Below are 27,522 nucleotides of genomic sequence, written 5' to 3' on the forward strand. Positions count from 1 at the left end.
AGCGGCCCCCGGGACAGAGCGACGCGGAATCCCGGGCGCCTGGGTCCCCAGCATGATCCTCGGTGAGTGGCCTCTGCGATCGGTGCCCCCCAAGAGCCCGGGCCCTGCTCTGTGGGTCACCTTCCTGTCCCCCCCACCCTCCACACCTCCTCCCCCCCCAAAAAAAAATCCCTCCCGGCACCGCGGCGACTGCAGCCGCCGGTCAGCCACCGGCTCCCCCTCCCCCTCCATCGGCCGCCACACCTGGGGTCCCCTCGGCCCCTTCCTCCGCCTCTCCCCCCGGGAATCCAGGGGGTGGCGGAGCTGCGCGAGGGGGTGGGGGAGGCGGGGTGCGACCCCCGCCCCATCATGAGGACATTGCGTATTCATGAGGCTCATGAATATTATATGACAGGCTACGAGAAACTGGGGGAAGGGGCTGCCCCGGCCTGGAGGACTTGGGGGAAGGGTCTGACCTGTACCCCACTACCACCCCCACCCCTGCTCCAGCGACTCCCCCCCCCCTCCTTCTCTGCCTTGACACTCCGACATCCTCCTGGGCCCAGGATAAGAGGGGAAAGGAGGAAGTGGGGGGCGGGGGTGGGGACGAGGGTGGTGGGAGCAGCTTCGAGGGGAGAGGAGGGGGGGTGGGAGGTGGGAACTTGGGGAAGGGTGAAGATAAAGGGGCTGGGGGTGGGGGGAGGAGGAGAAGCGAGGAGGGGAAAACTGTCCATCCTCGGCTCCTGCGGCGGAGAGCCTGGCTCCGCAGCCATCCTGCCCCAACACGCCGGGACCTGCCCCTCTCTTTTTCTCCTGGCCCTGGCTGCCTGGGCCTTTCCTTCTTCCCCTCCACCCTGGCCTTGGGTCGGGGCGGGGGTGGGGGCTTCAGGAGAGGGAGGGGCGAGCATGGGGGAGGGGAAGTCCCGCTGGGCTGTGACAGCCTGTCTGCCACAGCCACCCCATCCTCATGACCTACATCGGGAAGGGAGCCCCAGGGATGGGGGAGGAGAGGGCCTAGCTGGGCTCTGGACTCTCCTCTAGGCCCTTACCCTCCTCCCTGCTTCCACCAAAGTGCACTAGCCCGCTCTGACCCCTACCCTCTGCCCTGGCTGAGGTCAGTTCCTAGGGTCTGTTGGGGGGGGGGGGAGAGAATCCCTCCCCTACTACCAGGCCTAGACACCTGTGGTCTCCTTGCCCCCTACTCCTCACTGGGGACAGCTTGGGCCCATGCTGGTGCCAGAGGGCTCAACTGACTCCTACCTTCTCTTGTCCTGAGGCCCTTTGCCAGCTGTCTGCCTTTCCTTTCTCCTTTCAACTGATTGTCTACCTGGTTGACCTCCACAGCATCTTTCTCCCTTACTGCCCTCCTTCCTCCACCTCCATCTTCTCCTGTGTGGCCTCGGTCCCTTGCCACTTTATGTCTGGGTCCCCTCCACCTGGCACAACATCGTAGCTATTAAATGAATGAGAGAACTAAGGCATGAATGACTGGTTGGTTGCCTGCCTCCTTTCCAGGAGTGTCTCTAGCAGAGGAAGATAGTCTGTGCCCTTCTGTGAATACCACCCTTACGTTAGAGGGCTTCCTTCCCCACTCCTTGCACACACAATGCCCCAACACAGACTGGACTTAGGCCTCCAGCACACAGGTTCTTTCTCCTCAAGCCTAGGTCATTCCTACACACTTACCCACAGCAGACTACAGTGAGCAGGACTTGCCCTGGTCAGGAGACCCCAAAGAGGAGAATGTTGGAGACTAGCTGGAACCCCACCAAGATCCCAGCCACAGGAAGACTGCCTGGGTACAAATTCTCTGAAATTGGGGAGCAATCGTTTCCCACAGCACATCCCCGGAGGCCACAGTGATGCATTCCCTCCTTGTGCCAACCTCACACACCTTCACATTTTTCCCCTTGTTTATTTACGTTATATTTTTTGTGCCCGTTCTGGGACTTGAATTCAGGATTTGGGCTCTGTTCCTTAGTTTTTTCCACTCAAGGCTCTACCACTTGAGCCATAGCCCTATTTCCTGCTTTCTGGTGACTTAACTGGTGATCCGAATCTTACACTTTTCTTCCTGGGCTGACTTTGAACCTTGATCATCACATCTCAGCCTCCTGAGTAGCTGGAGTTGTAAGTGTGAGCTATCAGTGCTAGCAATTTTCCATTGATCTATTAAGCTCTATAACTCTCCCTGCCCAGCCTGTTCAAGGTTCTAGAGTCAGGGCCCCAGGCTGTACTCAGCCTTTCGTACCATTTTTTTTTTTCCAACTGAGTCCCTGATGCAGTGAGAAGTGGGGGATGGGGGGACCCCTGTCCAGTCAGGTGGGCAAGACATCTGGGAAGCTTGCTTCCGGCTTCCCAGCCACCTTCTCCCCCTAGGCCCTGCCCCCACCCACATCTACCCTGGGGTTATTAGGGAAGAGTGCTTTCAGTGGTGGTTCATAATCATCCCTTGTCTCTTTCATCTTTGACTTCAAAGCTTTTCCAGCCCTCAGTCTGCCTCCTGCCCAGATGGGGGAATTGAGGCAAAAGGGGACAGACACACTGGACGTGGTCAGGAGGCTAAGACCCAAGGGTTCAAGGCTTTCTTCACCTTTTGACATATCTGGAGAGGGAGCAAACAACATGCTTGAAGGATTTTTTTTTTTTAAAAAGTGATGATTCAAGATGAGATCTGTTTCTCCTTTGGCCTCAGAGTTTTACTATTTTAACACGGGGCTTGATCGTCCTGTGCCTCTTACCACATTAGGCCCTAAGCACTGGCAACTTTAACTCCAATTCCTGTCTCTGATCTTAATCTCACCCTGGCTCAGTCTTCAGTCCAACACCAACTCACCTCCCTACCCTGCACCTTGTCTGGTTCCTGTACCTACCCAGACGCTGACACTCCCCTGGCCAACTCATAGCACACACTCCCATTCTTTCCCATTTTTTACTGACAGTCTTAGTTCCACCTAAGAGCCAAGGGGCTGCTCTGGACCTGACCAGATCTTCCAGGGAAGGGAAGGGAAAGACTGGCCTTCTGTGGGAAGAAGGGAGCCCTGTGTGGCTCAGGGAAACCTGGGAAGAATCAGAGTGCTTAGGGGATGGGAATGGGCAGAGAGGCATCCAACCAAGGGCCTGTGAGCTCACCCTCTAAAATGCATTGGATACTGTCTTCAATAAAGCATGTGGCAGTTCCCCATGGAGCTGGGTGGGGTTCTAGCTGCTGAAGGTAATTACTCTAATTGGGCTTTCTCTGGAAGAGCCTGCCCCAGCCAGGCCTCAACTCCTCCCTGCCCTGACTAACATGGGTGCCACACACACACATACAAGCACACTTGCATACACATACTCCAATTTGTTCTCCTCCTCTTCCTCCAAACCTATCTTCAGGCCTCACCACACCAGATGATGAAAGCTCTAGATTTCTTACCTGTTTCTCCACCCTATTTTCCTCTCCCCACCCCACTCCAGTCTACGCAGAAAAGTATAGTACTTAAAAGCCCCACTTCTGAGACAGGTGCCCACGGGCTCACACCTTAATCCTAGCTCCTCAGAAGGCTGAGATCTGGAGGATTATAGTTCAAGGCTATCCTAAAGAGAAAAGCCCATCTCCAATTAACCAGAAAAAAAAAAAAAAAAGCCAGGCTAGAAGCATAGCTCAAGTGATAGTGTACTATCCAGGCAAGCAAGCTGAGGCCGAGGTCAAACTCTCCTGCTGGCCACACAAGAAAGAAAAAAGAAAAGAAAAATAAAAACCTGTTTCTGGAACCAGCCGTGTTCAAATCCTCCACTCGCTGTTTGACCTTGATCCTATAACTCTTGCTCTATGAGCCAACTGTCATCATCTATCAGATAAGAATTCATTTATTCAACAAACATTTATTGAGCTCTCATTGTGATATGCCAGCACTTTACATGGATCTGTTCAATCCTCGCATCAACTCTGCGAGGCAGGTACTGCTGTTCTCATTTGACAGATGAGAAATGAGACCAGGAGAGCCAGTGAAACCAGCTACTCACCCTGCTCGTGCTCCATGCAGCCATCCACCAGGAAATTATAAAGTGCCTGGCAAAGCCGAGCACAGTGGCACATGTCTATAATCCCAGCACTTTGAGAGAGATCATGAGTTCAGGGACAGCCTGGGCTACAGAATAAGATACCCGCCCCCCTTGACAAACAAATAAAAAATAATAAGTAAAAAAATGAAGTTTCTGGAGTAGCCTAAAACCTCAAAAAGTGGTAACTACTGTTATTCTCAGAAAAAGGGAAGAAGGGAGCCTAGGGCTTGGTTATATGAAACAAAGACATCTTGGGTTTTTTGTTTGGTGCTTTGGTTTATTTGCAGTACCAATGACTAAACCTAGGGCCTCACAAATGTTCAGTGAGCGTTCTACCATTGAGCTACACCCCTAGCCCTCAAGAGCCCCATTTTTTTGTCCAACCAACCCTTAAGCTGCCATCTGCCTCTTCTACTTCAGATTGCAGAGTAGAGCTAACAAGAATTTGGAAAGGAGATAAGGAACTATTGGGTGCCCTCCCTGCTTCCTCTCACCTCAGGCCTCTGTCTCATTTCCTTTCTCCTGTACCCCAAGACTCTTATCAGTGGAAAGCTGAACTCCCGGATAGCCTCAGGGACCTAAATGGCTGCTACCTGGTTCCACCCTACAGCGTTCATCTCCCGGTCCGTTCCTTAAACAAGATGGAAGCCTTTGCTCAGAACTCTGCTTTAGAGTTAACTCAGAGCCCTTTGGGAGGGATGTAGTGAAGGAAGAATTTGCTACAAAGATCTTGATTGAAATCCCAGCCCTAGCCCTAGCTACTCAGAAGGCTGCAATCGGAGGATCCAGTTTCAAAGCTAGCCCAAGCAGAAGAATTTAAGAAACTCTTAATCTCCAGTTGACCACCAAAAAGCTGGAAGTGAAACTGTGTCCCAAGTGGTAGAGTTTCAGCTTTGAGCAGATAAAGCTCAAGGACCATACCTAACGCCCAAGTACTGGAACACACACACACACACAAGAAGCTCAGCCCTGATACTTACAGGCTCTGCGACATCAGCTGGGCTTTTCTAACTTCTCTGAGTACCAATTTCTTTTATATGCCAAATGACAGAAATCAAGTCAACTGCGTTATAAAAACTCAGCACCTCAGAGATTAAACGTGAGAAGACTCCCAATTTATTACCTGACACTTCAGTAGAGTGGCTTTTTAATTTTTTTCATGCTTTTTTTTTCTGGAAAAAAATAAAAACAAAAAAAAAAATCTCATTTCCTCTAAGATAGGTTTCAGATTGGGAGCCACGGAACTAGTCAAGGAAAGCCAAGCTGCAGTACCCAGGGCTCTGCACAGGGCAAGTGCCAGCCCCAAACCAGCTGCTGGGGGTGGGTGCAGGAAGCTGGGGACACTGGGCACACTCAGGTTTCTCGCACCATTCCTGAGGCTCGTTAGGGCTGCCCTGGCCGAGTGTGCCGGCAAGTAAGGAGGGGTGGTGCACTGGGAAGAAGCTGGGGGGGCAGCACAGGCCAGGGAGGGGAGATGGTTAAATGGTCTGTCACTCGGTTCATATCTCTCTGTCTCGCTCCCCCCACCCCCTCCCTGTGTTCCGCCTTCTCGCCATGCTCTGGTCCAGCTCTGTGTTCAGCACTGTTTCTCTGTTTTTATTTCTCAGTTCACCTTTCCTTCTCTCTATTGTCCTCTATTCTTTTCTCTCTCGTGTCTTTGACCCTTCTCCCAGCCACTTTACTCCTGTGTCTATCTCTCTTTCCCATCTGTTTCTGCTTACTTCTGTGGGTCTGTTTGCTCTCTCTACCCTACCCCAACACTGAAGGTATCAGAGGAAGAAATACAACATAGGGTACACAGACCCCCAGCAGCTCAAGGCCAAAGCCGAGCATCCTAAACCTTTACAAGTAGTCCTTAGAATCTGGAAGTCCAAGCTCCCAGCAGCCTGACTCCCTCTGCCTCAAGCTTTCTGGCCGTCTAGTCCTGGCATGGGATGGAAGAGACAGACCCCCTCCAGACCTTTCTGGACCAGCTCCCTGCCCCCAGCTGTGCCTGAGCCCTCCCCACCCCCTCCCTCTCGCCTCAGATTCCCCTAATCCCTGCTCCCCCGCCCTCCCCTCTGCCCCACTTTTCCAGGTCTCTGATTGGCTGATCCTACTGACTGGGCTGGGGGAGGGGGATGGCAAAGGAGGGGGCAGAGGGCAGAACTGAGGGAAGGGGACGGCTGTCAGGCCCAGGCCCCTGGGGGGCCAGGGCCAGGCCACTGCCTGGGGGCAGCAGGCACCAGAAACTGAAGGTATGCAAAGGGCAGTCCCTATGGAGGGAACAGGAAAGGATCCTGGGGACCCCTTGCTCTTAGAAGGTCAAGAGAGGACAGAACAAGGCCTGTAGCCTCCTGGGTTTGCTTTTGTTCCTGGGAGCCTCTGTTACTGGAGGAGCAGAGGGCAGACAGAACTCCACAGCTGGTTGCAGAAGAAAGCTTGCTTCCTCAAGCCCCGAAGCTGCCCCTTTGGAACCTGTTAGGGTCCCTCTCACCACTCTAGTGGGAGGAGACATTTCAGGGGAGGCCTGGACTTTCATTTCCCCTTGGGGTCAAACCTAGGCGTTCCTCTCCCTGAGGCCTGGGCAGCTTCCTCCTGCAGAGCTGGAGGCCAGCATTCCGGTGAGACAGAAGGGGCCAGGAGAAGACCCTAGAGGTCTGGAGAAGAGCCTGGAACCAACGCCACCCTTAATGAAAGAATTATGATGGGATCCAAACCTTAATTGGAGGGAATCTGAAGGGGCTAGGAGGCCCCCTTCCAAATCTAGGCCTCAATGTCCATCTCTGGGCAGTGGGATGAATTGTCCACTTGGTTGTGTCTTTCCTGGGACAGACACTAAACCTTTAGATCCCTGGGGAAAAGCAAGAGCAGAGTAGAAGGGGGTGGACAGACGGGCCTTGGGGCTCAGAGTGCCCCCTGAGCCTGAAGGCAGAGGCTTTTCCTGAGTCTATCAAGTAAGGGCCTAAAGGTCTTGGGGGAAGGGTGCTGGAGAAGGGGAAATGAAAGCCACCCCAAGGGAACACTGGGTTGGGTTGTGCCCTCCCCCAGGTCCCCAGCAGACCTGACCCAGCAGGGGAAATGTGTGTCACTCATACATGTATATGTCCCCACCTCCCAGCGGGGGATCACACTTTTGGGTGAAGGGACTGCCAGATAGGGGCAGTGCGTCCAAACGTCCATCTTCCGACTGTCCCAGAATGTTTTTTTCTCCCTTCCAGGCAGCCTGAGCCGGGCAGGGCCCCTCCCTCTGCTACGGCAGCCCCCCATCATGCAGCCCCCACTGGACCTCAAACAGATCCTGCCCTTCCCACTGGAGCCAGCCCCGACCCTGGGCCTCTTTGGAAACTACAGCACTGTGAGTACCCCATACCCCACCCTAGGGGGTGGGCCCCTTCTCACCCTCCTGTGCTTAACTCTCTCCTTATAACCTCATCCTCCCTACTTGGGGTCAAAGGCAAGGATTGTGGGCTCTTTGTCTACCATTAGCAACAGTAATAATAGTGAAGATTGACTAGGAGCTTGCTATGGGCCAGACATTGTGTTCAGCATTTGGTGCAAATGGTCACGTTCAGTCCTCCATCCACAGAAGCACTGAGATCTAAATCGGTGGTAGTGGCTGCAGGGATTAGCAGAAAGGCAAGCATGGCTGTTTTTATTTTTGTTGTTTGGTTGTTGTTTTGGGGGGGAGAGTGGATGAGGTTGGTTTTTTGTTTGTTTTGTGCCTGTCCTAGGGCTTCAACTCAGGGCCTCAACACTGTCCCTTACCTTTTTTTTTGTTTAAGGAAAGCACTCTACTACTTGAGCCACAGCTCTACTTCTGGCTTTTTTTTGGTGGTTCATTGGAGATAAGAGCCTCACAGGCTTTCCTGCCTAACTGACTTCAAACTGAGATCCTCAGATCTCAGCCTCCTGAGTCTTAAGGATTTCAGGCATGAGCCACCAGGTGCTTGGTTCCATTGCCTGTTCTCTTGAGCAAGAAGTGGCTTAGTAAGAATGTTGAAGGGAGCAAAGGCTACAGGAGACGGTCCCCGCAACAGGCCTGAGGGAAGGCAGACTGTGTCAGGGACAGCAGCCACGTGAGGGAGGGGACAGGAGGAGGAGTGAGGTATTTCCAGGGAAATATTGATAGTCCATGGTGACTGCTGTCGGGGGTGGGAGAGAGAAGGGGCGAGCCAGGGATGACTCTAGGTTCAGGCCTCTGTGACTGGGAGGAAGTTGCCGCTGATGGGAGGCAGGGGTTGGAGGAGGAAGCTGTTGGGGCTGAGGACACTGGGGTCACTTTAGGACCAGCTGAGAGGCGTACAGTGGGATACATGTCCTTGGATTCTGAGGCCATGGTAAAGAGTGCAGACGAAAGGTTTGAGGGAAATCACTTTTATTCATTTCACAGAATCCAGCATCAAACTATATTTGGCCACACACACGTAGAGTGAAGCAGGCCCCAGGCCACTCATGCAGCTTCTCAAGAGCCCAGCCAGTGGACACTATAATGTCTGTTTGACAAATGGGATGACAAAAACCCAGACTCAAAAGGGTACTTCATCAGACTGACACAGTTACGTGCCTAACACATGATTGGAACTCATTGGCTGGAGCTCTGCCACTTGAGCCACAGCTCCACTTCCGGCTTTTTTGTGGTTCATTAGAGATAAGAGTCTCATGGACTTTTCCTGCTGGGCTGGCTTCAAACTGCGATCCTCAGATCCAGCCTCCTGAGTAGGAGACACCAGGCGTAAGCTACCAGTGTCTGATTTATAGTTCTCTCTCTCCCTTTTTTCCTACAGTTCTCTTTATAGCATAGCTGCTCCCCCCCCAAATTCCTCCCAAAGACCCCCAACCAAAATTGCACTTAAAAGTTCACCAAGGTCATGTCTTGACCTTGTGTGTGTGTGTGTGTGTGTGTGTGTGTGTGCGAGTGTGCGCCCGCCTGTCCTGGGGCTTGAACTCTTTGCCTAGGTGCTTTCAATGAGCTTTGGTGCTCAAGGCTAGCACACTAGCCCTCGAGCCACAGCTCCACTTCTGATTTTCTTTAATCTGCCTTAGCTGACTTCAAACTGTGATCCTTAGATCTTAGCCTCCTGAGTAGCTAGGATTACAAGCCTGGCCACCGGTGCCTGGTTCATGTCTTGACCTGATGTATGTGCCATTCCGTGGCTAGTATCACCTTCAATTTACAGATGAAAACACTGGGTGCTGACAAGAAAAGCACTGCTTCAGCTTCAGACACATGGAGTCAGGACAGGAGAGTCAAGATGAGACAGACCTGTCTTAAAGAACCTTTTTTTTTTCTGTTCCTGGGGCTTGAACTCAGGGCTTGGGTGCTTTCCATGAGCATCTTTGTGCTTAAGGCTAGCGCTCTACCACTTGAGCCACAGCACCACTTCCAGCTTTTTTTTTTTTTTTTTTTTTTTTAGATCCGGTCGTGGGGCCTGAACTCTGGGTCTGGGCGCTGTCCCTCAGCTCTTCAGCTCAAGGCTAGCGCTCTACCACTGGAGCCACAGAGCCATTTCCAGCTTTTTTTTTTTTTTTCTTTTTGCTTATGTGGTGCTGAGGAATCTAACCCAGGTCCTCAGGCATGCAAGGCAAGCACTCTACCACTGAGCCACCTTCCCAGCCCAAACTTCCAGCTTTTTTTGTGGGTGTGTACCAGTCCTGGGCACTGTCCCTGAAGCTCTTTTGCTCAAGGCTAGCACTCTACCACTGAGCCACTGTGCCACTTCCGGCTTTTTCTGTGTGTGTGGTACTGGGGAATCGAACCTAGGGCTTCATGCATACTAGGTGAGCACTCTACCACTGAGCCACCTTCCCAGCTTCACTTCTGGCTTTTTTGAGTAGCTTATTGGAAATAAGAGTCTGGGGACTCTTCTGTCCAGGCTGGCTTTGAACTGCAATCCTCAGATCTCAGCCTCCTGAGTAGCTAGGATTACAGGCGTGAGCCGCCTGCACCCAGCTCTTTAAAGGACTTTTATTCAGAGGAGAAAGATAGACAGCAAAACAGAAGGAAGGTTATACACATTGTCACAGAAACACTAACGAAGATTCAGTTTCACAACCAAAAGGTTTTTTGGAGTACCTACCGAATGCTAGGCACTGTGGCTGACATTAGGGACATGGAACACAGTTTTTGCCCTTAAGGAGCTCACAGTGTAGTAGGAATACTAGCCATTTCACAGGTCTAGTGAAGAAATGCCGTGTTAGAAGTTGATAACTTGCATGGGAACCCAAGGGGGTATCCCCTGCAAAGACTTGCAGACTTGCAGGGTGTGGGGATGCCCCAGGGACTGCAGAGTTAAGCAGAGAAAAAAAGGAATTAACCAACCTAGCTGGAGAGAGTAAAGGCGACAAATCACTTGAATTTTGAAAAATTATTAGTAGCATTCCTTTTTTCTCTCTTTCCTTCTTTCTTTTTTCTTTTCTTTTTTTTTCTTTTTGTCGGTCATGGGGCTTGAACTTTGGGCCTGGGTGCTGTCCCTGCACTCTTCAGCTCAAGGCGAGCGCTCTACCTCTTGAGCCACAGCACCACTTCCGGTTTTCGAGTGGTTTATTGGACATAAGAGTTTCACAGACTTTCCTGCCAGGACTGGTTTTGAACTCTGTTTCTCAGGTCTTAGCCTCCTGAGTAGCTAGAATTACAGGTGTGAGCCCCTGGCACTAGGCTGTAACATTTTATTTTGATGATACTGGGCTTTTAACTTAAGACCTCTCAATTGTTAGGCCTCTACAACAGAGCTACACCTCCAATCCCGATGTTTTTTATTTATTTAGTTAGTTAGTTATTTGGCAGTATTAGGGTTTGAGCTCAGGGTCCCGCTCACACTTGCCAAGCAGACACACTACCACTTGAGCCCCTCCATCAGCCTCTTTCTGCATTGGTTAATTTTATGGATAAGGTCTCACTTTATACCTACGCCAGCCTAAACTGCAGTCCTCCTATTTGTACTTCCCTGTGTTACTGAGATGACAGGTACATAGCACTGTGTCCAGCCATTGGTTGAGATGGGGTCTCACAAACTTTTATGCCTGGGCTGGGCTGAACATGTGATCACCTAATCTGCCTTCCAGCTAGCTAGCATGACAGGTTTGAGCTACTGTGCCCATCTATTAGTGGGATTTTGCAACACTGGGGTTTGAACACATGGCCTTCCTAGTGGCTAGGTAGGTATACTAACACTTGAGCTATCTTGCTAGCCATTTTTTGCTTTTATTATTTTTCAGATAGGGTGTTGCTCTTGCCCAGGCCAGCCTGGACTACAGTACTATTTATGGGGGGAGACAGATACATACTACTGTACCCCATGCTTTATTGATTGAGTCTCAAGAACTTTGTGCTTTGGCTGGCCTCAGACCTCAGTCCTCCTGATCTCAACCTCCCCAGTAGCTAAGGTTATAGACACAGTGTCTAGCTGATTTTAGTTTGTTTGGGTTTTTTTTGGAGGGGGAGGGGTGGATGGGTTTGGGTTATTTGCTTATTTATTTATTGGTGGTACTGAGGCTTAAGCCCACAGCCCTGTGCTCTCATTGAGCTTTTTTGCTCAAGGCTAGTTTTCTACCACCTGAACTGCATCTCCATTTCCCTTTTTTTTTCCTTCCTTCCTTCCTTCCTTCCTTCCTTCCTTCCTCCCTCCCTTCCCTCCTTCCTCCCTTCCCTCCTTCCTCCCTCTTTTCCTTCCTTCATTCTTTCCTTCTCTCTCTCTCTTTCTTTTTTTGCTATGTGGTGCTGAGGAATCGAACCCAGGGCCTCAGGCCTGCAAGGCAAGCGCTCTACCACTGAGCCACCTTCCCAGCCCATCTCTCTCTCTTTCTTTGCTGGTTAATTATAAATAAGTGTCTCATAGGCTTTTCTGCTCAGGCTAGATTTGAACCTGAATCCTCAGATCTCAGTCTCCTAAGTAGCTAGTATTACTAGCATGAGCCACTAGCACCTAACTATGCTTGTTTGTTTTTTGCTGATACCAGGACTTGAACTTTTTATATTCACTAGGCTTGCTAATTCATGGCTGGCACTCTACCACTTAAATCATGCCTTCATGACTTTTTGGTCAATTGGAGATGCAGTCTCTAGTATTTATGTTTGGGGGGGGGGGCGTTCTTTTTTTTCTTGGTCGTACTAGTGTTTGAACTCAAGGCCTTGAGCTTGATAAGCAAGCACTCTACTACTTGTACCGTGCCCTCAGCTCTTTTTACTTTTAGTTATGTTTTGAGTAGGATCTCAGATTTATGCACAGGCAGACCCAGTCTGCAATCTTCCTATTCCCTGCTCTTGTATATCTGGAATGACAGATGCACTCTACTATACTCAGCTTTTTATTGGTTGAGATGTCAGGCTCACAGGATTTTTTTTTTCCAAACTGACCTCAAACTAATCTCATTCTCCTAAATAGTTAGAATTACAGGTATGAAACACCATGCCTGGGAGCTATCCCTGAGCTCTTCAGCTCAGGGCTAGCTCTCTACCACTTGAGCCACAGCACAATTTCTGGTGGTGTATTGGAGGTAAGACTCTCATGGACTTTCCTGCCTGGACTGGCTTTGAACCATGATCCTCAGATCTCAGCCTCCTTAGTAGCTAGGATTACAGACGTGAGCTACCAGTGCCTGGCTAGTCAGGGTCTTGATATGCAGCCCAGGTTGGCCTCAAACTCAGGAATCTCCCAATTCAGCCTCCAAAGTGCTGGGATTGCAGATATGTACCTGCAATTATTATTAGTCCCCCCCCCCCCCCATCCCCATGTTGGACTTGAACTCAGGGCCTGGACACTGTCCCTAAGCTTTTTTGCTCAAGGCTAACACTCTCTCACTTGAGACTTTTTTGGTGCTTAATTGGAGGTAAGAATTCCATGGACTTTCCTGTCCAGGCTAGATTTGAACCATGATCCTCAGATTCCAGCCCTTGAGTAGCTAGGATTATAGGCATGAGGCGACAGGCTTATTAGAAGGTTTAAAAAGTGACCTTAGAGGGGCTGAGAAGGTGGCTCAGTGGTAGAGTGTTTGCCTTGCATGCATGAGGCCCTGGGTTTGATTCCTCAGCACCACATAAGCAGAAAAGGCCAGAAGTGGTGCTATGGCTCAAGTGGTAGAGTGTTAGCCTTGAGCTGAAGAGCTGAGGGACAGCGCCCAGGCCCAAAGTTCAGGCCTTACAACGGATCAAAAAAAAAAGTGGCTTTAGAAGATGCCCCAGGCTGAAGAACATCACACATATAAAACCTAGAAAAGAACATTTGAAGCTAGGTGCCAATGGCTCATACTATAAATTTTAGCTACTCTGGAAGCTGAGATCAGCAGATTGAGATTCAAAGCCAGCCCAAGATTCTTATCTACAAATAGCAACCATAAAGCTTAAAGTGGAGCTGTGGCTCAAGTGGTAGAGCACCAGCCTTGTGCTTAAAAGCTAACGGACAGGGTTGGGAAGGAGGCTCAGTGGTAGAGTGTTTGCCTTGTATGCATGAGGACCTGGGTTCGATTCCTCAGCACCACATAAGCAGAAAAAAACAGAAGTGATAGTGTGGCTCAAATGGTAGGGCACTAGCCTTGAGCTGAAGAGCTGAGGGACAGTGTCCAGGCCCAGAGTTCAGGCCCATGACCACCACCAACAACAACAAAAAAGCTAAGGGACAGTGCCCAGGCCCTGAGTTCAAGCCCCAGTACAAGTACGTACACACACACCACCGCCACCACTACCACTAACAACACCACCACCAACAACAAAATACTGGTTGTGTGCATTTAGGCAAGTCTTTTAATCATCCAAAACCTTCAATTTACCGGCTGTAAAAGGAGATAGCCAGGCATGGTAGCATAATACCTATAATCCTAGCAAATCTGGGACAAAAGTATTGTGAGTTTCAGGCAGCCTGGTCTATGTGGAAAAACCTTGTCAAAAAATAAAAAATAAAAAAAAAAAACACTAATTGGGGAGATAGTAATAGAACCAACTCACAAGGTTGTGTGAATCTTATTACATAATCGTAATGCCCAGTACAAAGTGCTCAATCAGTGTGAACTGCAATCATGGCTGCATTTCTGCTATTATTTTTATTTAAGCAGAAAAAAAAAAACTAAGTAGGATAGTCAAGGCCTGAGCCTTGGGAAATAAGCAGAATTGGGCAGTGGGAACAGGAGGAGACTCCAGCAAAGGAAATGGAGGAGCCACTGGAGGGGGTGGGGAGGAAAATAGGTTCCTGTAGAGTTGGAGAAGCCAAGGGAGAGAGTGTGGCGGGCTGCATCAATAGTGTCAAATTCTGCAGGGAGTGAGTTCTGCAGAAAAGCTGCAGACAGGCCTTTGGAAGTCCTGTGCAGCAGTTAAGTACATGGCTTTGGAGTCAAGCTGCCTGGGTTTAAATTCAAATCCCAGTTCAGCCACTTACTAGCTTATGACCTTGGGCAAATTATTTAACCTCTCTCAACCTCAGTTCCTTCATCTGTAACATGCAGATAATAATTGTACTTTCTTCAAATAGTGGCTATGATGATTAAATTCGATAAGCCATGCCATAATATGCTCGGCACAGGGCTGGCGCAATCCGAGGGCTCTATCAACCTTAGGTGATGGTTGGTGGTGGTGGCGTTAGGAACGGCAGAGTCACTGCCTCTCTGATGCGGGGACAGTTTCTACCCACCCCTCCATTTTGGATGAACCTTGTCTCATTACTGTCTTCCCTCATTTCACCTCCCTCTCACCCTACTGCTTCCTTTTGCCCTTGGAAGTCTCTCACTGTCCCTCAAAGCCAGCCTGACTCATTCATCTCTCTGACTGCCCTCGGATGAGAGGGGATGAGACCTAGAGATGAGAGAGGAAGCCCAGGACCTGTCCAGAGAGAATGTGATGGGGGGAAGGGAAGGGGGGGTGCTGTGCCCTCTTCATCCCCCCCCCCACCCCCAGCTTCTCCTAACTCCACCGCCAGGGGGCAGCAAGGGCACGAAAGCCTAGCCTGGGAAAAGCGGATGCTCTGGCAGGTGGCGGGTGAGAGGGCAGGGGAGGGGGGAGGCGTCGGAAGAGGTTAGAGATGATGCCCCCAAATCTGAGATCGCTTCTGTTCAGTGATTCCCCCACCCCATCCCCGCCACCCAGACGAATCGCTGAGATTCCAGGACACCCGGACTCAGTTTCTCCAATTCCTTGGCAGGGAAAGGGTTTTGCAGTAGGTAGTGCAGCACAGGGGCTGGGAAGGCTGGGGGGTGTGGGGTGGGTAGGTGGGGGGACCCTCTTCGGGGGGGGGTCAGCAGGGCAGGAGGAAGGACAAATGGTGGGAGTTGGTGGGGACAATGAACCCAAGATGGAACCCCAGTTTGGGGAGTCTGGGTCATCAGGCCAGTGCCCCCACACACACACACACAACTTCCCAAGACAGGGAAAGCAGTGTCTGGACACCGACATCCATCCTGAGGTCTCTTCGCCCTCGCCCCCCTCGTCCGCTCCAGCTCCCTGTCCCCGCCCCCCCCAACCTCGGCCCCGCCTCCGGGGCGGGGCTCCGAGCTCAGCCGGCACCGCCTCCCCTTCTCCGGGGCCGGCCCGGCCTCACAGCCCCGAGCCGCCCGGGCAACGAGCTCCGCGTCCCCGGCCCGGCCCCGGCCCCGGCCCCGGCCCGGCTCAGCTCCCCAACCCTGCACGCCCGGGTGTATGGAGCCGCGGCCCCCAGGGTCCCGCAGGGTAAGCCACTCGGTCCCTCCCCCGTCTTCCCCCTCCCTCCCTCCCCCCCCCCCCCCGGCTCTGCCGCAGCGCCCCCCCCCTCCGTCCCCGCCCGCCCTGCCCCTGCGGGGCCCATCCCCCCTCCACGGCGCGGCCCTCCAACCTCGAGATCCCCTCTCTTCCCCCTCCCCCACCCCACTTCTGCCGCCTTCCTGGAGACCCCAACCTCTGCGTCCCAGGTCCTTGGGGGACGGGGGGGGGGGCGGGGGGGGCGCTCCCAGGTCTTCTACACCCACCCTCCCACCCCCAACATGACCACACTGTCCAGATTCCTCCTCTCCAGGCCTGACCCCACCCCCACCCCACCCCACTCCTTCCACCTGCTCCTTCCTGTGTCAGTGCTGCCCGTTCTCAGGTCTTTTCCCAGCTCCACGATTCCACTCTTTTTTTTTTTTTTTCCCTTCCCTCATTGCCTGATATTGAGGGTGGGTAAGTGGGGTGGCCCCACATGGGGCAGGGGGTTCCATCAGATAGGAGGCAGTGGAAGGAAATACAGTCATACCCCACACGCCCACCCACACCCACCCCTGTTCCTAATCTGCCACCCCCCTTGCCCTTCCTGATTCATTTTGTCCCAGCTTCAGGGAGTCATTCCCCTTCGAGTCTCCTGTTGGAGGGCAGGCAGGAGGGGACTTGGACAGATAATGTCTGGGCCACCATCCCACAAAAGGGGCTCTGGAGTAAGATGGGCTCTAAGAGATGCTGGCCTCCACCCCCCTCCCCAGGGAGGCCTCATCTAGGTCACCAGGGCCTCCTGACCTTGGCCTGGAGCAGCACTCCAGTGGCTCACATTCCACCTGCACCAGGATTGGGCCCAGGAACCCTCACCTTCAGCCCCTGGTCTCCTCAGTTCCTAGAGAACGTGGGGAGGGTCCACCTGGTTCTGTGGCTGCCCTCTCCCCCTCCCCAAGCCTCACCCCTAGTTGGTGTTTCAGGACTTTAACCTGGAAAGAAGGCTGTGCAAGTTAAAGTTCTCATTCTGGACCATTCCCAGGGGTGGAGGTTAGAATGGTCCGTCTGTAGCTCATCTTCAAGGTCCTGGTTCCTCAGCCCTTCTGGGGAGCAGCCTGGGGAGCTGGGGTGAGCCTGGACAGACCGGGAGGCTTCTCTCTCTCTCCTCTCCATCCTACTCCTCTCTCCCTACTGTTTTCATGCGACTTAGGTTTCCTGGCCCAGATTGGGTTTCTGTCTGGGCTGAATTCCCATTCCCCACCCAGCATATGAGGAAGCGCAGGGGCTAGGAGAACCCTAGGGTAGATTTGGGGGAGGGTCTCTGAATAGGAAAGACTGAAGCCTTGGGTTTGGGGAGCTTGAGAAAAGCAATCTGTCTCCCCACTCTGATTAAAGCCTGTCTCCAACCTGGTCTGTCTTTCTTTCTGCCAAACACATCAGATCCACACAGACAAACACACAGCTGAAGATTACACAACCTGACCATTCCTAGTGTCAGCAAAGCCCCCGACACAGAAATGTTGATACATAAATGATTGTACACACAGTACATGACACTCATTCACACTCCACCCATGCACAGATTGATCACAGCCTGCCTGACACACATAGGCACACCCATTCCTCTCCTGTTGGGCTTTTCCTTGGATGTGACAAGGGGAAGGAGGGAGGGAGGGAGGGGTTTCCCCGTGAGAGGGGCTGATTCCAGCCAGGCATAGGCCAAGAGGGAGACACTTGTCAGACCAGTTACCTGAATGAACCTGATCATGGCAAAGCAGGTGAGGCCAGTACCCAGTTCACAGGGGCTGCTGATGCCTCTTTCCTGATATAAACCCCAGACCAGGTGGTAAGACTCCTGGGTGAGGGAAGGACAGTCAAGACAGGTAGGTTTTTCCAGACTCTGCTCCATGTTCTGTCTCTTGCCATGTCTCCTGGGAACCCTGAAACGTGGTGTAAGGTGGGCTCAGCTGGGGAGCTAAGGATCCCCAAGTCCCCAGCAACTATGTCTTCCTTAATTTCCTCCAGCTGGAAGATAAGGTTTCCGCCCTAATTCTTCTGAAGGTCCCAGCCACCATCCAGTCCTTCAGGGCCTCAGTGGCATTCCAGTCATGCCTCTTCTGGGCCACCTATAGGGGCCCAAAGGGAGGAAGACTGTTCAGGGAGGCTGTTTTCATGCCTCTGGGCCCCTGGTTTATTCCCTGATTGCTGAAGGCCTCAAAGAAAGGCTGTCCTCTCCCCTCCTCTTGTGAACTCTTGGCAGGAGACAGCCAAGACATCTGCTGACCCAGGGTGGAGGCAGAGATGTCTCCTAATCCAGCCCAGCCTCCCAGCCCTACCCTCAAAGTCCCGTTGATCAGAGGGAGAGTTCAGAAGATCTCTGGGCTGTCTGAAGCCACCCTAGCTGTCCAGATCCCCCTTCTCCTTCTCCATTATTCCCTAGAGCCACTTTCTTAAGTTACTTGATTCCCTCTAGAAGCTACTACCTTAAAGAGGTCCAGAGAGAAGCAGACTAGGTCAAGTGGGGCTCGGAGCTAGGGAGCTAGGAATATCTGTCTCCTGGAAGCAGAAGCAAGGCTTGGCAGACAGGCCTACCCCAGAGTGGGGCCAGTAAGGTTTAGAGGCTTTAGATGAAGGCCCTAGGAACTACAATACTTTAGGATTTCTGTCAGTGGGACTATTGACAAATAGGTCAAGGGGGATCAGAGTTGGACCATCATGGCAGGATGGACCAAGCCAGGAGTCCAGGTTTGATTTTGGGCTCTGCTGCTAATTCATCCTGTGAACCTTGGACAAACCACTGGGAATTCTACTTTCTGTGAAATGGGAGCATGTTGGATCAGTGGCTCCAGCTGGTTCCTTCCAGGGCTGTTGAAGGGGACTAAGCTGGAGAGCATCTGGCCACTGAGGCTCTGGGCTCTTGGTTTCACCTCGCTGATGAAGGGTCGGGGAGGGGCCAGGTGACAGAACTGAGCTTGTGCTGGGGTTCCTGGCTCACCCCAGCTTACCTCCACAGATGGACCCTGTGCAGAAGGCTGTGCTTTCCCACACTTTCGGGGGGCCCTTGCTCAAGACCAAGCGGCCAGTCATCTCCTGTAATGTCTGTCAAATCCGCTTCAATTCTCAGGTAAGAAGCCCAGCCACTCAGCCACAGGGTTGGGGAGACAGGGGCCTTGAGGAGGGGCAGAGACTGAGAGCTGTGGGTGAAGGGCAGGAACTAAGACGGGGGTTAAGGGGAAAGTGGGGAACTGGGATACTATAGGAAGGGCAAGGGCAGATGGACGGCACTTAAGAGGGACACACAGTTGTGGTGTATTTTTGACATGAAATGGATTAATCCTCCAAGGCTGATCTCTCCTTTTGGAGACTGAGGCACCACTAGCTCAGACACACTGGGAGCACAGATGTCTGGGGAGGTGGGAAGGTGGCCTCTGCCCTCCTTAGGTGCAGGGCTGTTAGGTCATTGGCTCCCCCACAGATCCTGTGTCTTCTTTGGCCTCTGCTGAACCCCAGACCCATCTGATTCCCTCCCACTTCCTGGCTTCATTTGTCACTCGACTTCATTTCTACCCTCCTACCTCCAAGTCACATACAAAGACCAGCCCCAGGCCCCTTCATGCTTTCCCCATGCCCCAAAGCCATCCAAACCCAGGTATGTATCCTGCCACTCAGATCTTCTCCCTTTCAGGCTCCACTGGGTCTTTTGTTTAGATTCAAGGAGAATTTATGGGGTGTAGGCTCTCGAGAGCTTTTGGAGAAAAACAGCAGATCTTCACTATGCTGAGTAGGGGAAAAGCATATTTTGTTTGACTACCCAGCACACACTCACACACACACACACAAACAAACACACACACTGCACACTACTGCTGTATCCCTCCTAGGCTGTCCATCTTCCTTTGCTGTCTATCCATACCTTTCATTTCCACCCCTGTGTAGGTGACCTTGTACCTCCAGCATTGTCCCTTCTTAGCAAGGGTGCAAATGGGAGTGGAGGACAGGGGCTGGCAGTAGGTAGGTGGAGTCAGAATCAAGCCAGCATGAGGCCTCTTGCTTAGCTTAGACCCCAGGCATTCTATCTATCAACCCTGTCTCCACTCATTGGTGGAAGGAATAAGATTGGAGGGGTGGGGAGCCAATAGCAGATAGCCTTCCCCTTGATAGGCTCTTCCTCTCCCTCCCCATGAAGTGGCTCTGTTTTGACAGCTGTCTCCTGTCTCTAGAGCTGGGCTTGAGGCCAGGGTCCTCCGGGGTGTCTGCGGAGACTTCAGGGAAAATTAGACCCTGGAGGGGTGGAAAGTAGTCAGGACAGAGCCCAGGCATCAGAGCTCCTAGGACTGATAGTGAAAACAACCAAGGTAAGATCTTGAGGATTGAGGGACTCTGGCACATGGGCCTCAGGGTCTAAAGGGACCAGCAGGCTTCATTGTTAAAGCCTCTGTCAGTTTAGCATTCTCTCATAGGGTTAGGGTCCACATGCCCTCCACCTTGGGACTAGGTAAGAGTCCTGAGCCCAAAGTCAGACCCTGGTTGGGATGCAGTCTGAGCCAGGTGGAGAATCTAGATTCCCAAAGACTGAATGAAGCTGGAAGCTCCAGGAGTAACCAGATTTATCAGCAGGGGGCTTTATATTCCCAGGGTGTAGGCAAAGATTCTCTCTGTAGTCTGCTGAGACTACCTTGGGACCTAAAAGAGCTCTGTGGGGGAGGCCAGGCGGATAAAAGGCAATCTCAGATTCCCTTTTCTTCCTCCATCCCTCAAGAGCCAGGCTGAGGCACACTACAAGGGTAATCGCCATGCCCGAAGAGTCAAAGGCATCGAGGCCGCCAAGACCCGAGGCAGGGAGCCTGGTGTCCGGGAACCTGGAGACCCAGCTCCACCAGGGAATACCCCTCCAAGTGGAGATGGGGTAACCCCCCGTCCAGGTGTGTCTAAATCCTTCTCCCCCCACCCACTCATTCTTCTGTCTTCATGTTCTCTCCCCTGCTTCTCTCCTCCTCCCTCAGTCCCCATCCCCCCGCCCCCTTCTTCCTCATCCAAGGTGAGTGCTGGAGCAGGACAGACACAGTGATGAGAAATTTCCATCCTGTCACCCCCACCCAGCCCTGCCTCAGCTTCTCTCAACAGAATCCCCACTGTGCTCTCCCCAACGCCCAGTGACTCAGAGGGGCTAGGGTGAGGCCACCTGGCAAAACTCCCCAAGAAAAAGGGAACCATCCAATCCAGGAAGAGCCCCTTTCATCTTAGGGAGAGAGAATCAGGATATATGAGCCCAGCTAGGGCTCCCCAGGGAAGTCTGGGTAAAAAGAAAAAAACAAAACAAAACAGGCAACTCCTTGGATGTCTTCAGTAGAACTTTGGGCCTCTCTGGGCCAGAGTTTACTTTTCTGGCAAACAAGAGAATGAGACTTTAAGATCTTCACGGTCTTTTTCCAGCTTTAAAAAAAGAAAGAAAGAAAGAAAGAAAAACAGCTCTGAAATTCTTTTACCCTCATGGCTGATGGCCACCATCCTTAACCGTACTTCCAAGAAATTGGGAAGAGGGAATATGGGGACAAGAAGATACAAGCCACCCCCATCCCGAGATTGCCACATCGATGTCAATCCTGGCCAATTCCAGAGAGAGAGAGAGATCTGACATCCTCCTCGTCCCTATTTCATCGGATCCTAGCCTGCCCTGCCTTACCACAAGGGCAATGAAAAGCTGAGTACTAGTGGCTACACAAGAGGCTAAGGCCTGAGGATCAAGGTTCAGAGCCAACTCAGGCAAGGAAGTCTGTGAGACTCTTATCTCAAACCAGCAAAAAGCCAGAACTGGAGGCATGGTTCAAGTGATAGAATGCCAACCTTGTGCAAAAACAGCCAAATAGGAGCACAGGGCCCTGAGTTCAAGCCCAGATATCAGCACCAAAAAAACAGAGAGAGAGAGAGATTGAGAGAGAGAGAGAGAGGGAGGAAGCCTGCCTGCTTGGAATCTCAAGCTCCCATGGACACCTCCCAAACCCTCCCACACACACAGAAGACACCCTCAGAATTGCAGATAGTGGCTGCAGGCCTGAGTTTTAATTATATTCTGGCTGTTTCCTACCCTGATCATCTTAAATGAATTTGCCAACACCTGTATGAAATTGGGGTGTAAACCGGACACAAGTGGCTCACGCCTATAATCCTGCCTCCTCAGGAAGCTGAGATCTGAGGACTGAAGTTCAAAGCCAGCTCGGGCAGGTAACTTCAGGAGACTCTTTATCACCAATTAACCACCAGAAAGCCAGAAGTGGAGATGTAGTTCAAAGTGGTAGACTGCTAGCTTTGATCAAAAGAAGCTCAGGGACAAAGCCCAGGCCCTGAGGTCAAGCCCCAGAACCAGCACCAAAAAAGGAAAAGGAAGGAAGGAAAGAAATTGATATAGGATGGCAATGGTGGTGGCAGTAGCAGTGCTTGCTTAACATTTTTTTTGGGGGGGGGGGTCGGTCATGGGACTTGAACTCTGGGCCTGGGCACTGTCCCTCAGCAATTCAGTTCAAGGTAAGACACAGTGCCACTTCCGGTTTTCTGAGTGGCTTATTGGAGGTAAGAGTCTCACGGAGTTTCCTGCCCAGGCTGGCTTTGAATTGCGATCCTCAGATCTCAGCCTCCTGAGTAGCTAGGATAACAGGCATGAGCCATCGACGCCCGGATAAATGGTAGGTTTTTTTTGCTTGTTTTGTTTTTGTCTTTTTTAGTGCTGGGGATCGAACCCAGGATGTTGCACTTGCTAGGCAAGTGCTTTGCCACTGAGCTACATCCCAGCCCACTTAACATTTCTTAACAAGCTCTGTTCTAGGTTCTAGATTCCTTATTATATTACCTCATTTACTTCCTACTCTGTCTCTGAAGATACAGGGTGGGATAACTGTATCCATAACCCTGCTTTCATAAACTGTGAAGTCCTGTCCAGACATGTGCTATATAGCTTGGTGGAGAATGTCAGAACTGAGTAAGAGAATGAAAGAGAAGGATCATCGGCTGGACAAACAAATGGATACCTACAAGGATTAGGAATGCCCCCTTCTACCAGCTCCCCATCCCCACAGCCCATCACAGGCCCCTCCCCGCCCCATGACCCGGAAACTGGATCAGTTGCTGGAGCGAGAATGGGAGCGCTAGAGTTTCCCCTGTACAGAGGCCAGAACCCAGTTGCAGAGGCCTGGGGACTGTGCATCTTTAATTGTGCCCATGAATTATAGAATAGCCTGCATCCCTATTTCTTCCCTCTCCGATTCTGCTGTTTCTGTTTCCCTTTGCTCTGCCTGCATCTGTCTCTCCTAACCTTCCCTCATCCTGGTTCTACCCCTTTCCACAGCTCCTTGGTGAGCTTTCCTGGAGCTTGAGGACTCTGGGAAGGGTCTTGTACTGGCAAGAAGCCCCGGCTGGCTGGCAGGCCATTGGTGATACATAGACAGGGGCGCGGGGAGGAGGGTGTTTGAATCCTTGTTCCATGTTCTACCCCAGACTCAGTAGGCCAACTCAGTAGGCGGCCAGTTTTACCCTCAAAGTCGACTGATGGGGCCAGACCACTTGACCATTCTCAGCTTATGGAGAATGAGCCAGACACTGGAGCCTCATGCTCTCAGCCTGTGGCAGCTAGACCACATCTGGCCCTGACCCAGGGCATGAGAAAGCATGAATGTTGTCACAGGGTGGGGATTTCTGGGCCTTTGCCCTCCAGGAAGTGGGGGTGGGTCTCCACATGAAGAAGCTTCTCCAAGAGCCATTAGGATGATCCCCCCACCCACCCCATGTTTCTCCCCACAACAGTTTCCATGGAGAATGGATTGGGTCCTGTCCCAGGATCCCCAGAGAAACAGCCTGGGTCCCCATCGCCTCCCAGTGTTCCAGAGAGTGGCCGGGGTATAACCAAAGGGGAAGGGGGGACTCCAGCCCCCGCTGCCCTGCCTGGAGGTAGCAAGGAGGAGGAGGAGAAAGCCAAGCGACTGCTCTACTGTGCACTGTGCAAGGTGGCTGTGAACTCCCTGTCCCAGCTTGAGGCGCATAACAAAGGTATGGCCTTCCCTGCCCCGTCCACATTTCCTGTCCTCAGCCCACTCTGAAGTCTACATCCTAGCTCCCCTGAGCCCTCTAAAACTCCCCAGTCTATCTCCTTTCCCAGAAACCTCCTCACCTTATGTATGTATGTTTGTAGGTATGTATGTATGCATGTATGTATATATGTACGTATGTATATGCCAGTACTGGGGCTTGAACTGGACCTGGGCACTGTTGTACTTTTTCACTCAAGGCTGGTGCTCTGCTTCCTTGAGCCACAGCTCTACTTCTGGCTTTTTGGTAATTTGTGGAATAAGAATGCCTGAGCTGCCAGGTGCCAGTGGTTCAACCTGTAATCCTTGCTACGCAGGTGGCTGAGATTTGAGGATCACAGTTCAAAGCTAGCCTAGGCAGGAAAATCCATGAAACTCTTACCTCCAATTAACCACCAGAAAACTGGAAGTGGTGCTGTGTCTCAACTGGTAGAGTGCTAGCCTTGAGCTGAAGAGCTGAGGGACAGTGCCCAGGTCCAGAGTTCAAGCCCCACAACTGACCAAAACAAAAAAATAAAAAAAAGCCTGAGCTGGCTTTGAACCATGATCCTCAGATCTCAGCCTCCTGAGTAGTTAAGATTACTCTCTTAGCTTTTTCCCTTTACCTTACTTATTTTTGCATGTACTGGGGTTTGAACTCCGGGCCTTGCACTCTCACTTGAGGTTTTGTTTTGTTTTGTTCTGGGCTGGCATTGTACTACTTGAGCCACTCCTCCACTTCCAACTTTTTTGTTGTTGTTGTTGTTTTTGTTGTTGTTGGTCATGGGGCTTGAATTCTGGGCCTGGGTGCTGTCCCTCAGCTCTTCAGCTCAAGGCGAGCACTCTTACCGCTTGAGCCACAGTGCCACTTCTGGTTTTCTGGTGGTTTATTGGAGATAAGAGTCTCACGGGCTTTCCTTGCCCTGGCTGGCTTTGAATCTTGATCCTCAGATCTCAGCCTCCTCAGTAGCTAGGATTACAGGCGTGAGCTACCGGGCCTGGCTAACTTCCAACTTTTTTTGGGGGGGGGGGGTCTGGTCATGGGGCCTGAACTCTGGGCCTGGGCGCTGTCCCTCAGCTCTTGAGCTCAAGGCTAGCACTCTACCACTTGAGCCACAGTGCCACTTCCAGCTTTTTTTTTTCTGCTTATGTGGTGCCGAGGAATCGAACCCAGGGCCTCATGCATGCAAGGCAAGCGCTCTACCACTGAGCTACCTTCCCAGCCCACAACTTTTTGTTGGTTAACTGGAGAGGAGTCTGCCTGGGCTGGCTTTGAACTATGATCTTCAGATCTCAGCCTCCTGAGAAGCTAGGATTTCCAGGCATGGTGGCTCTCCACTGACTCACCTTGTGTTTGAGAGGGATCAAGAGGCTTGGAGAAAATCCTATGCCTGCCTCCACCCTCTCTGGTATTGTAATTGAGAATGTGGGCATTTGAGGCTTTGGTCCGCCTGGAGAAATTTTCCCTTTGTCCCTTACCCTCTGTCCTCTGTGGCCTTCAGGTACTAAGCACAAGACAATTCTGGAGGCCCGCAGTGGCCTGGGGCCCATTAAAGCATATCCTCGCCTCGGGCCTCCCACCCCCGGGGAGCCCGAAGCTCCTGCCCAAGACCGAACCTTCCACTGTGAGATCTGCAACGTCAAGGTCAACTCGGAGGTCCAACTGAAACAGGTGGGTCTGCAGCCCTTCCCAGGAACCCCGGGAGCTTGGGCCGAGGTCTCCTCTGCCAGCTCTGACCTCTGTGCCAAAGAAGGGGTGGTGGCCAAGGCCTGGAGCGCCTTGCTGTCATCTGAGCTGTGGCTTTGCCCCTTCCTTGTGGTCGCTCTATTCCCACTCCCCCCACTCGCGTCCTGCAGCACATCTCCAGCCGGCGACACCGAGATGGCGTGGCCGGGAAACCCAACCCACTACTGAGCCGGCACAAGAAGCCGAGGGGCGCCGGGGAGCTGGCGGTGAGGCCTGGGTTGTGGGCAGCCGGGCCAGGGGAGGGCCAGGGCGGGCGGGTGGGTGGGTGTGCGGGCTGTCTGGGATGGCGGGGGTGGCCCGCCCTTCCTTGTGGCCGGCCCTGCCCGTCTGACCTCGCCCCCCTCCTCTCCTCGTGCAGGGCACGCTGACTTTCTCCAAGGAGCTGCCCAAGTCCCTGGCCGGGGGCCTGCTGCCCAGCCCCCTGGCGGTGGCTGCGGTGATGGCAGCCGCGGCCGGCTCCCCGCTGTCTCTGCGCCCCGCTCCGGCCGCACCTCTTCTGCAGGGACCGCCCATCACCCACCCCCTGCTCCACCCGGCCCCGGGGCCCATCCGAACTGCGCACGGACCCATCCTCTTTTCCCCATACTGACCTCAACCCGGAACCCCCTCCCGTTCGGTCCCCCCCCCCCACACACACCTCCAAGCCGGGACCCCAGACCTCCAGGGGGGCCCCAGCCTGCCCCTCTTCCCGGCGCTCCCTGAACGATCTCTCCTTTCCCCCCCCCACCCCGAAGGTACGGGGGTTCCAGGAAAGGGGAGGGGTAGCGGGGGAGGGGGGCTTCAGAAAGGGGGGAACACCCCAGATCTCAGGGAACCCCGCCCCCTGCCCTTCCCTCTCCCCTAGAAATGGAGGGGCCGTCTCACCCCCGAGCCCCCTTTGGAGACACCCCCCCTCCCAAAAGCCATGTCCATCTAGCCCTCCCCCCTCCCCCCAAACCTAGCACAAAACGGGGTTCACAAGCCATGGTCGCGGGGGGGGGGGGGAGGGGGAGGTCCCCAGGATGGGGTGGGGAGGAGGAAATTGATTTTCTTGGCAATAAGTGGACTCTGGGACTCCGGCCCCCCCATACCCCAAACTGAAGCGCTTCCGTGAACCCCCCCCCACCCTCCGCAGGGGGAGGGTGGCAGGCGGGGTCCCGGGTCCCTCATTAGCACTTTGGTGTTACCGCCTGCGACCTCACTGTGCCCGCCCCGCGCCCCAGCCCCCTCTCCCGGCCTGGCCGGGGCCAATTGCGGGGGACAGCACTTGGGTGGGACCAAGGAGATGCCCCCGAGACCCTTCCCCCGCCTCCTTCCTCCCCAGCCTGGGTTCCATTCTTCTCACCAGCACCCATCGCCCAAGGGGTACCGAGGAGGGCAAGGGGTGTCCAGTCCAAGCCCGTGCCCGCCTCGCCTTCCGCAAAACTGTGAGCAAAAAGCAATAGCCTCGTCCCCGCCCCTTCCCGCAGGAGCCTCTCCCCCCCCCCCTCCCCGTGACACCCCCACTGCACAACTCGGGGGGGGCCTGACACCCCCACCCCTCCTGTGATTTCCGTACTGTCAGCCCTTCTAGCCGACCGCCCATCCACCCCCGGGAGCGGGGCGGGCCCCACTGGCCTCCCCCTCCGCATCAACTCTTTCTGCTTGACAATGTAGCAACCTCGGACCCCCACTCCAGCCCTCCCTGTCTGCCTCCTCTGACAATAAAGTCTGGATTCGTTCTGCCCTCCGCTCCCGCACAGACTCAGCCTCTGTCTTTGCTCGCTGTTTTAGGGGAAGCAAATCAATTTAATCTGGAGAGATGTATCTGGGTTGGGGGGGGCGGGAGGGTTCCCCATCCCTCCCTCAATCCTGCCTAGCTCTGGTAAGCTTGGCTGGTCCAGGTCTGGGGTTCCTGCTGCAGTTGTTGAGAACTCACCACAAGTCCACCAGGCGGCGCCATCGACACAGAAAAGGCGTCTCCCCTAGGCCAAGCCACTTCTTCGATGTGTTTTTTGCAGTTCTGGAGAGATGGATGTAAACCCAGACAAAAGAAAGCATCTTGTGCCTCTGGTAGGAACCCAAAACAGACAGAAAGACATGAAGATTGACTGGATCTG

At 53.0% G+C, this 27,522-nt stretch overlaps 1 protein-coding gene across 6 annotated transcripts; it reads left to right on the forward strand.

The window, feature by feature from the left end:
- On the forward strand, positions 1-27,148 carry Znf385a (zinc finger protein 385A). 6 transcript variants are annotated; one of them, XM_042698833.1, is made up of 8 exons: positions 1-62; positions 7,224-7,360; positions 18,657-18,767; positions 20,403-20,565; positions 23,438-23,680; positions 25,200-25,369; positions 25,555-25,650; positions 25,803-27,148. In XM_042698833.1, the coding sequence occupies exons 1-8, from the start codon at positions 53-55 to the stop codon at positions 26,031-26,033; spliced, it is 1,161 nt and encodes a 386-aa protein (XP_042554767.1). In that variant the 5' UTR covers positions 1-52; the 3' UTR covers positions 26,034-27,148. The 6 variants fall into 6 exon arrangements, with proteins under 6 accessions (XP_042554767.1, XP_042554769.1, XP_042554771.1 ...); XM_042698837.1 differs by lacking the exon at positions 1-62 and adding an exon at positions 6,204-6,260; XM_042698834.1 differs by lacking the exon at positions 1-62 and adding an exon at positions 6,564-6,626.
- The last annotated feature ends 374 nt before the right edge of the window (positions 27,149-27,522 follow it).

Source organism: Dipodomys spectabilis, unplaced genomic scaffold (genome assembly GCF_019054845.1).
Source record: "Dipodomys spectabilis isolate Male_0828 unplaced genomic scaffold, ASM1905484v1 ptg000234l, whole genome shotgun sequence".
Taxonomy (NCBI): Eukaryota; Metazoa; Chordata; class Mammalia; order Rodentia; family Heteromyidae; genus Dipodomys; species Dipodomys spectabilis.

Excerpts from the sequence above, each read along its gene's own strand:
- Znf385a (XM_042698833.1), top strand. Across the intron at positions 20,566-23,437 it reads TGGGGTAACCCCCCGTCCAG|TTTCCATGGAGAATGGATTG; the intron begins GTGTGTCTAAAT and ends TCCCCACAACAG. Across the intron at positions 23,681-25,199 it reads GCTTGAGGCGCATAACAAAG|GTACTAAGCACAAGACAATT; the intron begins GTATGGCCTTCC and ends TGTGGCCTTCAG.